Raw genomic sequence first — 17,754 nt, 5'->3', positions numbered from 1 at the left:
AATAGGAGGTTATAAACATTTCCGGCGAACTCCGGCAAAGTTCCAGAGAAATTCCGGCCAAAAAACAAAACCAACAACCGCCGGTCGGGATGGCGACCAAACTGGTCGCCATCTCGTGGAGACGGCAACCAGCTTGGTCGCCGTCTCCAACTCTGGATGGCGACCAGCTTGGTCGCCGTCTCCAACTCTGGAGACAGCGACCAGTTTGGTCGCCATCCCGACCGGCCACGCCGCCGGCGATCGTGAACCATTTCACGGTCGCCGGCGCTATTGGTTTTGTTTTTTTTGGCTGGAATTTCTCCGGAGTTCGCCGGAAATGTTTATGACCTGCTATTATAGGTCATAAATAAGTTCAAGGTCTATTTGCTTCAAAATAACAAGTTTGAGGGCTTAATTGAACTTTTTTAAAGTTTGAGGGTCTAATTGCACAATGAGCTATAGTTCGAGGGCCTATTTGACCCTTTTCCCTTTATTTATTAATTAATTAGTACGTGGCCCGCGGGCCGACCCGCGACCCGCGCGGGTTGCGGGTCAATTTCGGCCCGCCCCATTAGGCCCGCATTTTCGCGGGCCTATTTTTTCATGACCGGGGCGGGTGTGGGCCGGCCCGCGGGCTTCGGCCCATTTTGACGGCCCTAATTTGTATGATAATCTTGTGATTTTCTAGAGGCTTAACACTATATATTTTGTTAAATATTTCTAAACATACTCATTTATTATTTGTGCAATACAAACTTTTCAATCCATAGTAAAGAAACAGAACAACACTCAAATGATTTCAATTATATTTACTATTAATTTATATTTTCTGGTGTAAATTAGAGCCCATCTCTATATATATGTGTGTGCGTGTGTTATTAATCTATAGTTTAAGGGTGATGAGTAAAATGGTGAAGGTAAAAAGGAGGGTGTAAATGTCGGTTCCGCTGAGGATTGGGGCTATGACACGTATTTGTGTGAATTATAAAATTCTAGGCACTAAAATATTAGAATTCACTAGAATCCAAATAATTTAGATTCAGGAATTAAAACAAAGATGCAAATTAAATGAGAGATGAACTATATGGGAAAAGAATGAGTCAGATTAGGAGTATTGCAATCTTGATACTCTAACAATCTCAAAATCAGGAGAAAAACAATTAACCAAAGGATTATTGGCAATGCACTCAAGAATTCAGGTTCAAGCTACTTTCGTAATCAATAAACAAGAATTAGGCTAAGATTGCCCCACTTTCGTGATGCATCAATCCTAATCTTAAAACACATAAGCATTATATAAGCCCCCAAATTACCCCTATTCTTATAGTAGGGAAATTGGGTTTGATATTGGTTAGACTTGAGTCTTTCACCCAACTTTCGTTATGATGAAATCATCTCCAAAACAAGCTAACAATTGTTGGCCATCAATCAATAACAAGAAGAGTTCAATACCCAAATCAANTTGATTTGGGTATTGAACTCTTCTTGTTATTGATTGATGGCCAACAATTGTTAGCTTGTTTTGGAGATGATTTCATCATAACGAAAGTTGGGTGAAAGACTCAAGTCTAACCAATATCAAACCCAATTTCCCTACTATAAGAATAGGGGTAATTTGGGGGCTTATATAATGCTTATGTGTTTTAAGATTAGGATTGATGCATCACGAAAGTGGGGCAATCTTAGCCTAATTCTTGTTTATTGATTACGAAAGTAGCTTGAACCTGAATTCTTGAGTGCATTGCCAATAATCCTTTGGTTAATTGTTTTTCTCCTGATTTTGAGATTGTTAGAGTATCAAGATTGCAATACTCCTAATCTGACTCATTCTTTTCCCATATAGTTCATCTCTCATTTAATTTGCATCTTTGTTTTAATTCCTGAATCTAAATTATTTGGATTCTAGTGAATTCTAATATTTTAGTGCCTAGAATTTTATAATTCACACAAATACGTGTCATAGCCCCAATCCTCAGCGGAACCGACATTTACACCCTCCTTTTTACCTTCACCATTTTACTCATCACCCTTAAACTATAGATTAATAACACACGCACACACATATATATAGAGATGGGCTCTAATTTACACCAGAAAATATAAATTAATAGTAAATATAATTGAAATCATTTGAGTGTTGTTCTGTTTCTTTACTATGGATTGAAAAGTTTGTATTGCACAAATAATAAATGAGTATGTTTAGAAATATTTAACAAAATATATAGTGTTAAGCCTCTAGAAAATCACAAGATTATCATACAAATTAGGGCCGTCAAAATGGGCCGAAGCCCGCGGGCCGGCCCACACCCGCCCCGGTCATGAAAAAATAGGCCCGCGAAAATGCGGGCCTAATGGGGCGGGCCGAAATTGACCCGCAACCCGCGCGGGTCGCGGGTCGGCCCGCGGGCCACGTACTAATTAATTAATAAATAAAGGGAAAAGGGTCAAATAGGCCCTCGAACTATAGCTCATTGTGCAATTAGACCCTCAAACTTTAAAAAAGTTCAATTAGGCCCTCAAACTTGTTATTTTGGAGCAAATAGACCTTTGAACTTATTTATGACCTGTAATAGGAGGTTATAAACATTTCCGGCGAACTCCGGCAAAGTTCCAGAGAAATTCCGGCCAAAAAACAAAACCAACAACCGCCGGTCGGGATGGCGACCAAACTGGTCGCCATCTCGTGGAGACGGCAACCAGCTTGGTCGCCGTCTCCAACTCTGGATGGCGACCAGCTTGGTCGCCGTCTCCAACTCTGGAGACAGCGACCAGTTTGGTCGCCATCCCGACCGGCCACGCCGCCGGCGATCGTGAACCATTTCACGGTCGCCGGCGCTATTGGTTTTGTTTTTTTTGGCTGGAATTTCTCCGGAGTTCGCCGGAAATGTTTATGACCTGCTATTATAGGTCATAAATAAGTTCAAGGTCTATTTGCTTCAAAATAACAAGTTTGAGGGCTTAATTGAACTTTTTTAAAGTTTGAGGGTCTAATTGCACAATGAGCTATAGTTCGAGGGCCTATTTGACCCTTTTCCCTTTATTTATTAATTAATTAGTACGTGGCCCGCGGGCCGACCCGCGACCCGCGCGGGTTGCGGGTCAATTTCGGCCCGCCCCATTAGGCCCGCATTTTCGCGGGCCTATTTTTTCATGACCGGGGCGGGTGTGGGCCGGCCCGCGGGCTTCGGCCCATTTTGACGGCCCTAATTTGTATGATAATCTTGTGATTTTCTAGAGGCTTAACACTATATATTTTGTTAAATATTTCTAAACATACTCATTTATTATTTGTGCAATACAAACTTTTCAATCCATAGTAAAGAAACAGAACAACACTCAAATGATTTCAATTATATTTACTATTAATTTATATTTTCTGGTGTAAATTAGAGCCCATCTCTATATATATGTGTGTGCGTGTGTTATTAATCTATAGTTTAAGGGTGATGAGTAAAATGGTGAAGGTAAAAAGGAGGGTGTAAATGTCGGTTCCGCTGAGGATTGGGGCTATGACACGTATTTGTGTGAATTATAAAATTCTAGGCACTAAAATATTAGAATTCACTAGAATCCAAATAATTTAGATTCAGGAATTAAAACAAAGATGCAAATTAAATGAGAGATGAACTATATGGGAAAAGAATGAGTCAGATTAGGAGTATTGCAATCTTGATACTCTAACAATCTCAAAATCAGGAGAAAAACAATTAACCAAAGGATTATTGGCAATGCACTCAAGAATTCAGGTTCAAGCTACTTTCGTAATCAATAAACAAGAATTAGGCTAAGATTGCCCCACTTTCGTGATGCATCAATCCTAATCTTAAAACACATAAGCATTATATAAGCCCCCAAATTACCCCTATTCTTATAGTAGGGAAATTGGGTTTGATATTGGTTAGACTTGAGTCTTTCACCCAACTTTCGTTATGATGAAATCATCTCCAAAACAAGCTAACAATTGTTGGCCATCAATCAATAACAAGAAGAGTTCAATACCCAAATCAAACATAAACCCTAGATAAACAATTATTCTCCTTTATGCAATAATCACAAATCTAGCATCAAGAATAAGCTGAATAGCAATAGGACCCTAATCCAAACCCAAAAGCTAACTACTCACACGTCATAAAAGTAAACAAAGCAAAGCAATAATAAATCATCATAAATATTGCAAGAAATCTGAAAAAAAAAGGTAAATAAAGGGAAAAAGAGAATTTTACTAATAATGAAGAACAAATTCAACTCCAATATGAGATTCAAAGCTTGAAATTGAATAATCTAATATAAAACTAATCTAAACTATGCTAGGAAAATTTAGAGAGAAGAGAAAAAATAGACTAAACTAAACGCCCCAAAAATTAGAAAAATGCATATTAAATACTGGACTGCAATAATGTTCATGGCCTGCCTCATGGCCGTGTGCATGGCCGTGAAGAGGTCGTGAAATTGGACTTCACGTGGGCAGCTCACGAGTGACCGTCAAGTGGGCAAAAAAAAAATAAAAAAATAAAAAAATAAAAAAATAAAAAAATAAAAAAATAAAATAAAACACAAGCAAAAACAATTTTTATACAAGTCATTACTCCCAAACCACCTCAGCCACTCTCGTTGGCTAGGGAGTGGGGGTCCGGGACCACCAGCACTGACTCGAAGGCAGCAACGGTCACCCATTATACAAAGATGGCACATTGAAGATGAATGGTCAGCACATTGAAGAGGAGTTACTTCTCACCATCATTATCAACAGCTCCACTACCATTGAAAGCTCACCATCATTGAACAACCGTTACAAGTCACAAAGAGTCGTTGTAGCTCAAGTATAAGAAGAGCCTTGTTGTAGAGGAGGGGGGACACTTTGTTTTGACACACCAACATTACTGTCACTTACTATTGTACGCAACTATTGTTACTCACTTATCTAATAATACACTGGTAACCATATTTACCGTCACTTCATTTCCATTCATTTCTCTTATTAGCTTCCTTGATTTCTTATTTTCACTTCGTAAACATAGAACTAATAGAAGAAATGAAGAACATATTGTATAACTAAACATCATATCAGTAGATTCCGATTACGGGATCCGGAATCCATGAGGTGGTTGCGCTCTTCCCCGATTCATCTCCTCCTTTCTTAAGCATGGTGTTGCTCCTCCCAACTCCGCCAGAAACTGACTCCTGCATCGCCGCCGCCGTGTAGCTCCTGCTAATTTTGGCGTTGGATACTTGGATCTACTTTTAGATACATAGATCTACATTTCTTATAGTCAAATGTTCTTATAATTCTTTTTTTTTTTTGTGGATAAAATGGGTCTCGCACAAAAAAAAAATTGATGAAAATGATTGAATTATTTGCAAATGAAATGAAGAAATATACAGAGTAGTAAAGTTATCAGTTGAGATGAAGAAAGAAGAAGAAATGAACTGTACCAAAGTATTCAAACTGCCAGAGATTACAAGGGAAGGGCATAAATGGAAAGGAAGGCATCTTTATTTACATACCTTAAAATGCATGCCAAAACAAAATAAGACAGGTTTTTCAGGACAGAGGGAGTAATAGATTGTGAAAACTTAAGACTGCTTTATTGGTTAGCCTTACATCTAGAAGTAGAATTTTAGATTGTGGGGGTTTCACTCTCAAGTTTAAGAAGATGAATAATTACTAAATAAAGTCAACTCTATTTTTGGGGATTCTATATTTGGAAAGTTTCTATTTTTGGTAATACTATAATTAGTAAGTTTTGAGAAATGAAAATGGGAATGTTACATTGGGCACTTCGCCATAAAGTGTCTTGATTTTTTATGTATTAAATCTATACTATATATATATATAAAAGCATTATCCTCCTTCAGAATTTTCCCGCCCAAACGTAAGGTATTTTAGTAATATGGTAATTATAATAATAATAATAATAATATTAATAATATTAAATATTAATAATATTAATTATTATTATTATAGAATAATATTAATGATAGAATAATATTAATTATAATTGGTTATAATAGATTATTAGTAATTATGGAAATTATTATGATAGAATAATATTAATGAGATAAGAATGTGGTATTTAAACAAAAAAATGAGATAAGAATGTGGTTTTGATTGTTACAATTTTTGGTAATATTTACCTAAATGTACTTATATTCTCGCTGAGATACAAAAATTATGAATGTTAATCATATTATATTATATATTCTAATAATATATGCTAATAATATCTAATAATTGTAATTGACAATTGCCATGTAAAATTAAATCAAATATTTATTATATTTTATTTTAAAACCATTTCTAACCAATTTTCAAATGGTAATAACCTACTAACACGAATTGTTTGCTTACATAATATTATTTTATTAAATTAATTTGTTCATTAAATCGTAACAAATATTAACACTAATCTTATAATCAAATAAATGTACATGTTCAATATTAGATTTTTTAAAATAATTTTCTTTAATTTTATTATCTAAATAAATAATAAAAAAATTTATCCGTGAATTGCACAGGTAATTGGACAATTATTTGCTCTAATTCAATCAAAGAAAACATCAAACACATAATCAATCCAACCAATTTCATCAATTGCGCTATATAATATTCGATTTTATAATTTATATAATTGTATATCGATCCAAATATTCTTAAAATATTATAACAAATTCATTCCGTGCAACGCACGGGCGAAAAAATACTAGTATTTAATAATAAATATATACTCTTAAAATATCGTGCACAATTAAAGAATTAATTGTATAGATATTAATATAATTGATTAATAATTATTATGATAATTAAGCTAATAATTACCATAATAATAGTATAATTACAATTAAACATGGGTCATTAAATTTTTAATAATTATTACAATTAATCTTTTGATTATATGTGTGTGTGTGTGTGTGTGTGTGTACATCATTCCTATTCTTCCGTGTAATTACTATGGTAACTTTATGGTAATCTCTCTATATATAAAATTTTATACTAAATGTATAAAAATATAATTGCACAATATTAATATAATTACTTAATAATTATTATGGTAATTAAGAAATTAATTACACAGATATTAGTATAATTGACTAATAATTATTATGTTAATTAAGCTAATAATTACACGGATATTATTATAATTACAATTAAACATGGGTTGTTAAATTTTTTTTATAATAATTACAATTAATTCATTTAGATATGGATGAGGAAGAAAAAAAAATAAAGGCGATAGGGTGAAAAGGACTATACTTAAAGATATAAAAGTATAATTGGGCAATATTAGTATAATTGACGGATAATTATTATGGTATTTAAGTTAAACATGGATCGTTTGATTTTCTTAAAATAATAATTATAATTAAATTATTTCTCTTTTTTTCCATATTTATTTTAGTAACAATATAATATTATAATTACATAAATCATATTACATATTGATTTCTTAAATATAATTGTAGACAAACGAGTTATATATTATTCAATTAATTGAGTGATATTTTTACACTAATTTTATAATCAAATAAATGTATACTTTCAAACTTTAAAATTTCACTATTGGCGATAGGGAAAGGAGAAGAAGGAGAAAGCTGCACGAGAAGTTAGTGTTAATATGTATATAAAAATTTTATCCGTGCGATACACGGGCAATTAGACAATTATTTGTTCGAATTCAAGTATGGATAACATCAGAAAAAATAATTGATCTAACATATTTCATCAATTGCATTATATAATATTCGTTGTTATAATTTATATAATTGTATATCGGTCCAAATATTTTTAAAATATTATAACAAATCCATTCTGTGCGACGCACGGGTAACAATACTAGTATTATGAAAAAAAAATCCAACATAACGAACAAGATATGTACTAAATACTCCGTAACATATTATTGGTGAAAAAACTGAAGATATGTTGTATTAAGAATAAAATATAAACAAATAATCTCAAAATAACGAATTGATACTCGAAAAATAAAAATATGTGATAAATCAACAAACTTATCTTTCATATTTAATCTTGCCGGAGCGATTTCGGAACGAATCATCTTTAAAATTATAAAACAATGATTTTTTTCAATAGGGTTAAGGTGGGAGCTATCTTGAGGTGTTTGTTATTTTATTGAAGAACAAATTCTAAAGAGATATCCTCAACTATTGGCGATAGGGAACGGAGTAGAAGGAGAAAGCTGCACAGAGGAGTGTTAATATGTATATATAATTGGGCTTATAATAGTTGAATTGGGTTATTGTTTTAAAGATTTGATATGTGCTTCTTTTTATCTTTGGGCCAAAATATTGAATTAATGGGCTAATGTAATTTTTTTGAATTGGGCTTTGTATTTGTATATTCTTGGCATATTTTTAATAATTAGATTGTTTGTAATAATATATTAAAAGGCCAATGACTTTGTAGTCTAGTGGTATGAAGTGATTCTTTTATATGGAAGGTCATGAGCTTGAGTTTCAGTGGGTTATTATGCCGTGGACCCAGGTCCACCTTGCAAGGTGGACCTGGTCTACATTCACATACACTATACTCTACATTCACAATTTGTAAACTCCACATTCACACATTACAGGATTATATGTTTAGTAACTATACTCTACATTCACATACACTATACTTTACATTCACAATTTGTAAACTCCACATTCACACATTCAAAATTCTATATTCACAGGTCCTATACTCCACATTCACACATTACAGGGCTACAAGTTGCTAGAACTTCTTAACTCTATTACAAATTCACACATGCATAACTCTACATTCACGATTTCTATACTCCATATTCACAATTTGAAACCTCCACATTCACACATTTCTAGGCAACTCTACATTCACACAATCATAAATCTACATTCACAATTTCTATACTCTACATTCACACTTTGAAACCTCTACATTCACACATTTTTGGACAACTCTATATTCAGCAATATGTTTACTAAAAAAAAAAAAAAAGAAGACCAAAACGACATAGTTTTGGACCCAGGTTCACCTTACAAGGTGGACCTGGGTCCACAGCATAATTTGCCAGTTTCAGTAGATTGAAAAAGTAGTATCTTTTAAAATTATTTTTAATCCATTTCAACAATCGATCTATTTAAATTGTTGGTTGTGCATCACACATGGAGGATACTAGTTCAGGATGATGAGAGGGAAAATGTATAATTATAATTAAAGGTTAAAAGTGTCATTGGGGTTTAAAATAAAATAATAAAGGAAAATTGTTATATTTGATCCTTGAGTTATATCCATATTGATGACTCAGTTATAACTGCTTCTATTTTTTATCCATTAATTATGATTTATGAGCGAACTGACGCGCTTGGTCCATGACGTTAGGTTTTCGTTTCAACCTGACTGAAAATCCAAAAACCTTCAATTATTGGAGGGGTAAACTAGGAAATTCACACATTATTCTCCTTCTTATATTGAAACAACTTTCGTAGCATTATTTTTCACTCTCAACCTCCTATTTCAATGTTTTTCAACTTCAAAAGCATTTCAATAACCCTCAAATTGTTAGGAACCTAAGTCGCGTATAAAGAACATGAGACTCAGTACAAAAGGAAATACTTAATCACCATCTTCAAACATGTGAAACACATTATCCTACAAGTTTTTGATATCCCTTATTAAGCAACAATTGTAATCAAACCATAACTTTTGAGATACAAGATGTCATTTTCAGGTTGCTTTTAGGAGAAATTCATCAAGGGAGTAATTTTAGATTTTTAATTAGTATGTAAAGTTTCTTTTGTAAACTCTGCAATAGTTTAGCCAAGAATCGTATATCTTGACAACATATGAAAGTTCTATTATATATATCCATCATCAGAGATTCCCTCATCTAACCTCTATCATCTTAAAAACCGAGTAATGAAGGATGAACCTAAGACTCAGTTATAAGGAACATGAGACTCGATTATGAGAATTCTAAACATTTTTGTAACTTCCATAACTGATGAGTTTCATATCTTCTTATACGAGATCCAGGTTCCTTTTTCATTACTTTGATTTTTAAGAGGACAAATGAGGGGATGTCTGATTATGGATATATATAATAAAATTTTCATATGTTATCAGGATATAATAACATTCTTGACTAAGCTACTGCAGAATTTACGAAATAACTTTTACATACTAAAAATCTCAAGTTAATCCCGGGGTGAATTTCTCATAAAAGCAACATGAGAAATTTTACATCTTCTTTTATCTAAAAAAAAATTATGATTCGATTACCCTTATTGCTTAGTAAGGAAAATCAAAAACTTTTAAGAATATGGTGATAAAGTGTTTCTTTCTTTGTACTAAATCTCATGTTTCTTATATGAGGGCCAGGTTCTTAATAAAGCATGCGGGGATTATTGAAATATTTCTGGAGTTGAAGAACCTTGAAATAGGAGCGTGAGAAGAGGAAAATAATACAACGAAAGTGATTTGAATATAAGAAAGAGAATAATATGTGATTTTTTACTTTATCCCTCAAATAATATAGAATTTTTGAATTTTCCGTCAAGTTGAAACAAAAACCTAACGTCAAAGAGTAAACTCACCACTTAGCTCATAATTTATGAGTAAAAAACAAATACGGTAATAATTATTAAGAGTCTGAGTTAGAACTTGGGTATATTCAGGGACCAAACTGTAATTTAACCAAGAATAAAATTGTAAGGTATCTTCTACTACTACACTACTACTACAGGTATAAAGTATGTTAAGAAGTTTCCCAAGTACGCTTTGAACGATAAAGCCTCGTCTAGCGTCTAGACCTGGTGACGTTAACAAAAGTCCTTTCGGGTTTCGGGTGTTACAGCTTCATACTTTTACTTGGAATCACAGCGGTCAGATTTCTACAACCATTGAATGCTTCACAATTCTTCAGGAATTGTAAGTTCCATTACTAGAACTGCCCATTCTTTCATTTTCAAAAAAAAAAAAAAAGAAAAAAAAAAGAAAGAACTNAAAAAAAAAAAAAAAGAAAAAAAAAAGAAAGAACTGCCCATTCTTTTTCTTTTCTATTTTTGCAAATTTATTTCTTTCTGAATGTTGTCAGGTATAAATTAATAGTGTGTTAAGTACTGTTGGTTGAATCTTTGTAAGAGTTTGAAGGGTTTGCTATTCTTGAAGTGCTCTCTACTTTTCCTATATTAAGAAAAATTTTCTATGATGGTTTATAGTTAATGCTATAAGTATGTGTTTTGAGGAGTATGATCAGGCTATTGTAGTCACTTTTTACATGTTTGTCGAAGATTATGATTATAGAATGTATTATAGTGTATCTTATTTAAGCCCTAAATCTGAAGTTACTGGGAGAAGTAGAACCATAGTCCATAAACAATCTCTAATCATGATGAATAGCCACCAGTTTTACCTAATTTGGGGCTAGATATTATGTGTTTCTTATTTCTTTTACATTTTGGGGGTTTAGGGTTGGAACAGGGGTGACTTAAATTTCTGCTAGACCTCTATTTACATTGATTCCGTAATTGAATTGTTGTTGTTGTTGTTGTTGTTGGTGGGGGGTGGGGGGGGGGGGATTATTATTATTATTTTAAAAGAANATTATTATTATTATTTTAAAAGTAAATCAATCTTGAATTAATGTCTCTTTTCTATGTTTTTAGACCAAAGTTGAACATTGAGAAGAAACCTTGGAAGGTTAATATGGATAGTAGTGTGGAACTATTAGATGGAAAAGATGCTATGCGTAGAGTTTGTGTGCAGAGCGAATATGAATATTGTAGGCAGTGTTTACATTTGGAAGATAGTCGGAAGGAGGCTTGGAATAGGTGTGCTGCTTTGGAGTTGGAGATTGAAGGGAAGAAAAACGAGGTTGAATTGCTCCAACATAAGCTTGTAGCATTGGAAGGCGAGAAGATTGCCGTTGAGAACGAGCTTCAATTATTGAAAAGAAATAGTAAAGAGATTGAAGCACAGGAAACACACACCAAAAATGTTACAAACAGTGTTATGGGTGAAGGGCTTAAACCAATGGGAGCGGTAGTTGATTTGACTGAAGAAGAGATTGAAGGAGAGGATGAGGTTTTTCGGTTGATGACTGAGAATAAGGTTTTGGAATGCGAGAAAAGAAAGGCTGAATCTGATATTGAGGTATGGAAAGGGAAGTGCAAAGAAATGCAATTGTTGATAACGGAGTTAGAGAAGAAGTTGGTTTCGAAGGATGGGAATACTGCAGTGCACAATAAAGAGGAGATGAATGAACATAGGTTCTTACAAAATGCATCTCTTGCCTCGTCCACTTTAGATGGTCTGCAAGCAGTAGAGGAAGTAACAAAACATGACGGGACAATACATCCTAAGGCTGGCATGGAAACATCTGGAACAGAGTCCAAACATGAAAACGGGGAGAAGGATGTTGATCATATTAGGAAGCGCATAAGGTTTGTAGAAGAAGAGCACCCTAATAAGAAGATAGCTCCTTGTACACCATCTGGGGTGAAATCTGCAGTAAATATAGTTATTGACATTGATGGAAGTGATGAGGACACAAATGGACTTTGTATGCCTTCTCTATCAGGAAGCAAAGTGGTAGGCAGCTTGCCTGATTATGGAATTGGTAATAGCATGAGTGAAAATAAGTTGTACTCAAATAATAACATAAAGATATCTCCCATGATCCATAGTGATGATGATTATGATGATTTGATTGGCCCGAACAGCGGCGTTCCATGTATATCAACTCCAAAAAGGAAGAGAGCTTACAATATTGTTGTTAGTGACAGTGATAGTGATGATGATAATCTTCCACTTTGTACGCTTAGGATTAGGCATTCCGATGAACAACCAAGAGATTATCATCCAAAGAAAGACTCGATGGAATCTACTGTTTCTGAGGATGAAGTCAAAGGTTCAGGTAGTAGGCGGCGTTTGGTGAAGCTGAAAAGTTATGAAGACAAAGGTGATGGAGTGAAGAGGTCCCTAAATTACGAAAATAATTGTGGTGCTAAATGGCATCATGGAATTTCAGCAAGTGGTGATGAAGATGATGTAGGAGATGATGAGTCAGACAATGAAGGAGAAAGCTTGGACAGTTTTATCGTCAAAGATGATGATGATGGTGTTTCTGACAGTAATGATGGTTCTAACAATAACGATGCTTCTGCAGCTGATGATTCTTCTTTTGATCCAGAAATTGCATCTGACAATGATGAGACCTTTGGTGAAATTATCTCTAGAATTCGAAGGAAGAAAACTCATAAGTTAGAGTGGGATTATGAGGCAGATATGCTTGCTGCTTTTGCCGAGGTTCCTGAGCTTTGTATGAAGGCTGTTTGTGCCCTCTATAGGATGCAAACTGATGATGAAAAGAATTGTAAATCCACAATGTACATGAATGAGCGAGGCTTTAGCCAATGCGATGCATACAGGTATAAAAAAATGTACAGATGCTATTATTCAAATATATGCACTAAAAGGCAGATATATATGAAGGTGGCTTTGTCATAAAGCTCACAGAACCCTTTGCATATCCATTAACTATGATTATCCTCTTTGTTTGTTACCTAATGCATTTGATTACTTGGGTTTCTCACTTGAAGCTAACATAGGGCTAAGTGGCTAACTTTGCATCTAATTTCTCATATGTTTCAAACTGATTCTAACAAAGAAACTTACTTATGTATAAAAAGTCCTGGAAGAACAGTTTTTTGATTGGAAAATATTACCATAGGAAGTATAAATAGAATTGAACTTCAAGCTTTAGGCAAAATTTATTGTTCAAATATGTTCATCCTAGAGAGTAGTTCCAGCTTCCATTTCACTTAAGTTTTAAACATGGGGTCTATGTTTTATGAGTTAATATCGTAACATATGTAGAATTCTGCTCATCATCACCTGAAAGAATAAATCACGAGTATGGGGTAGGCTTGCAATTCATGCATATATAGGGATTTCACAGCATATTTGGATTGTGGTTGAATTGTGCAATGCATTACTACAAGTTTAATTTTCTCACCTTTATTAAATTGTTATGGCCTAATTGTCTTTGTTGGCTACTGTTACAGGGGGAGTCAATTGGCTCAGTTTCTTACTGATGGAAACCCAAAAGGAGATGTAATCAAGTCCGTGAAGGAATTACAAGAACATGATCCTAAGGGGCTTGAAAAGTGTTGGAGTTTGGCACAACGCTACTCTAAGCAGTTGTTTGAAATCTACAAAAACAAAGAGGACCCGTTGTTTCTCCCTTCCTGACTTGGCTTGCTTCTTAGGTTTTTGTTGCCCTCTTCTTTCTTATGCAATTTCATGTCTCAAGTTCCACTATATGCATGGCTCAACTAGGAACTTTTGTTCATAATTAATGTTAGATATTGTTGGGGTATGGTGTAGTTATGTACTTAGAAGCTATGAATAGGGCAAGCTAAGCTTAAGGGGTCCTCCGTCTCCCTAACATTTTTATATTATCTCAAATACTGCCTACTAAACTAGTGAGCTATAAGCCCATGTGGGCGATATTTTTATAATACTGTCTAGTGAGCTAAGCCCGTGAGGGCAATATTTTTATATTGCTGATTTTTGTGGCAAATTATACCATGGACCAGGGTCTACTTTGCATTGTAGGCCCTAGTCTAAATATAATCTTAAGATTCTGTATATGTAGTTAACGTATTCTGTATCCGCAGTTGACAGTTTTTATACATGTAACTATCATATTATGTGTCAGCAATTATCAAGTTATTTATTTACATGGACAGAATGTGTTAACTGTATGTATAAAATGTGTTAACGGAAGGTACATAATTTTTGTATTAGGGTTCATAATGCAATATGAAATCTCGTCCATGGTATAACAATTGGAATTTTGTTATTATTGTGGTGTTGTGTTATGTTAATAATGGAGATGTTTGGATAGAATTCCCCTGCATTTTAATTAGGAATTTTAGCCAAAGTTTACTGACTTTGCCTATTTTCTCTCTGCACCGCAACAATGGATCGAAATACTCTCATTGTATACATATATATGTGTCCTTCCAACATCTACCTCTTATCCCACCATATAACATAGAACATCCTTAATAATCATACCATTGTTCTGTGTTTTCTACTCTTTCCTCTCATTCAAACTCCGCGTCGCCTGCCTGGCTGGTTTAGGACGCCGTGGAGTTTAACCAAAAAAGGTAAGGGAAGAGGTTAAAGGTCGTACATATATATAATATATCAATCAAAATGGCAATGATGAACAGGGCTTCAATGTTGGCCGTGGCCATATTTGCTCTTGTCCTGGCCGCCGTCAGTTTTCCGGCCGTCGCAGATCAGGCTGCTCCAGCCCCTTCTCCCACGGCCACCAGCGATGGTAATTAATATATATTGTTTAAAGAATATTTTGTTGATGACAAAAACTTGTGTGCGATCATGTTTCAATCGTGAGAGGGGGTCTGTTCTTTGATTAAAATGATTGATTAAAAATATCAAAGATATGATTCATTCTCACGAATTAAGACATGTCGTAAGACAGTTTCACACAAGTGTTATCCTTATTGATTATATGGTCTGTATCTAAAACTAAAAGACAGGTGTGGGTGTGGGTGTGGCAGGAACTAGCATTGATCAGGGGATTGCATACCTTCTAATGCTGCTTGCGTTGGTGCTGACCTACATTATTCATTAAGTATGAGCCGAGCCTGACCTGACCTTCGAGTTTGAGAGAGTAGAGAGATTCACGTTATTTTCCTCGTGGTATTCTCTAATTTTGTCTTCATTCTTCGAATTTTGTAAACAATAATAATAATAAACATTTTGCCCCATTTTTTCTTTAAATAATTCACAACAATTTGTAGTGTGATTGATTACTTGCTTCTTCATTTGCCCCCTCCTCTCTCTCTCTCTCTCTCTCTCTCTCTCTCTCTCTCTCTCNTATATATATATATATATATATATATATATATATATATATATATATATATAAAGAATTCAAGAATCCAACATAAATCTAGAAAGTTTCTAGTACGATTTTAATGAATTATCGTCAATAAGGAATAACAGCTTCGAAATCCACTATCCACAACAATGAATTCCACAACTCACAAGTCCATGCCCAAAACAGCCGGGGTAGTGTTCGTTTTAGATCATCTTCGCCACTTTTCTTGTCTCTTATCTCTTAACTTCTCGGATGACATAGCACATCAATTGTCTTCTGAGTCTTCTGAGCTTAGCCCCTTGGGCCAGATTTATATTATCTCATCTATTCGTCCAGTACACTGGTAGCTCATTTATATTATTGTAAGGGTATTAAGCTCTATCAATACATTTATTTAATATTAACCTGGTTTTAAGAAGAGGGTCAAATCCATTAAAAATCATCAATATTGATAATCAATATACATGTCATACAATGCTATAGTTTTCAGAAAATAAGAAAATAAAATGCATAGGAAACCAATTGAGTGTACCGTTAGGGGAAAGCGTTTATGCAACTGAAATCTTTTCAATAATAATTGTTTGTATATATACAGCAGAGCCAACCATATACATAGTAGAAGTAGGGGAAAATGAGATAATGAAGACATAAAATAAATGTTTATAACATTTAGGATTTTTTACTTAAAAAATAAGTATTTTTTTTTATAAAAAATCAATTATAAATTCTAACTTTTTTATTTTTATTTTTTTTGAGTACTATTGACTCTGCACTCTGCATCGACTCCCATTTGAAAGAACCGTCAATATCTTTGACCTAACTTTTTCATTCTATTTCATCGTTTTATTTACTTTTGTTTTTCTTTTTCAATTTGCTAAGTCACCCAAATCTAAATTACAACAAAGTGTTAATTTGCACAAGCCTCTAACCCAGGAATCATGGGGAACCATTATGAGGCTATTCGCACTCATTCGATCTTTTCTCACTTTCAAAATGTCACATCAAAAAATTTACAATTATTCATTATTCACTTTTCAGTTTTCATCCATGTAATTCGGTGGAACCAATTGTCAGCTTCTTTGCAATTATGTTTCCACCCATCTCACATTCTCAAAGCATAGGCATTAGGGGTAAGCAATGAACCCTCACCAATTTACAAAATTGGTCAAATTCGCTCCTAATCCAATCGGGCATCCACTTAAAGTAAACTAAATTAAAATTATAATTTTTCCTTTTTTCTTCTTTTAATAAAATTTAGTGGTGTGGTTAGAACTTTAATCTTAAGAATATACCGTATCTAAAAAAAACAAATGCATAAAACAAAAAAAAAAGTAATTTTTTCCACATATTTCAATTGATTTCCTAGCATGGAATTATGAAATTGTCAAAGTTTTTGGCATTTAAAAAGGGTCAAGGGATATGCTCCATTTTCTTGATTATGATGGCTTCTAGGAATGAAATACGAAGTTACAAAGAAATATCACAGTGTGTAATTATCTTTGCTTTCAATTTCATTAAGATTTTTTACTCTAAAAATGACTTTTAAAAAATCAATTATAGATTCTTACTAACTTTTCCATTATATTCCATCATTTTATTTACTTTCATTTTTCCTTTTCAATTTGTTAAGTCACCCAAGGCAAGAATAATTAAATTGGAATTTTGTTTCCACCCACATTCTCAAAGCATAGGCTTAAATATTGGAGAAAAATTCAATTATCAATTAATTTATACTTATGTTTGTCAAAAAAAAAAAATTATACTTGTGCAGTTTCTCAATAAAATAAAACTTGTGTTATTTTTTCAAAACAAAAAATATAAAGAAGAAACTTTAGAGAGAGTTTAGCAATCAAAATATATTGATGGCACTAATTGACTCGGG

At 33.6% G+C, this 17,754-nt stretch overlaps 1 protein-coding gene across 1 annotated transcript; it reads left to right on the top strand.

The window, feature by feature from the left end:
• The first annotated feature begins 10,731 nt into the window (after positions 1-10,731).
• On the top strand, positions 10,732-14,610 carry LOC116011844. The gene is made up of 3 exons (XM_031251262.1): positions 10,732-10,885; positions 11,623-13,386; positions 14,023-14,610. Exons 2-3 carry the CDS (start codon positions 11,663-11,665, stop codon positions 14,207-14,209), a joined length of 1,911 nt encoding a protein of 636 aa, XP_031107122.1. The 5' UTR covers positions 10,732-10,885; positions 11,623-11,662; the 3' UTR covers positions 14,210-14,610.
• The last annotated feature ends 3,144 nt before the right edge of the window (positions 14,611-17,754 follow it).

The sequence above is a fragment of the Ipomoea triloba genome, chromosome 3 (genome assembly GCF_003576645.1).
Source record: "Ipomoea triloba cultivar NCNSP0323 chromosome 3, ASM357664v1".
Classification (NCBI taxonomy): domain Eukaryota; kingdom Viridiplantae; phylum Streptophyta; class Magnoliopsida; order Solanales; family Convolvulaceae; genus Ipomoea; species Ipomoea triloba.
The sequence above is the reverse complement of the archived record's forward strand: the minus strand, read 5'-3'. Positions and strand labels throughout refer to the sequence as shown.

Bases quoted from the DNA above. Each gene is read 5' to 3' on its own strand.
- LOC116011844 (XM_031251262.1), top strand. From the start codon at position 11,663: ATGGATAGTAGTGTGGAACTATTAGATGGAAAAGATGCTATGCGTAGA. The intron at 13,387-14,022 runs GTATAAAAAAAT...CTACTGTTACAG, and splicing joins AGCCAATGCGATGCATACAG to GGGGAGTCAATTGGCTCAGT.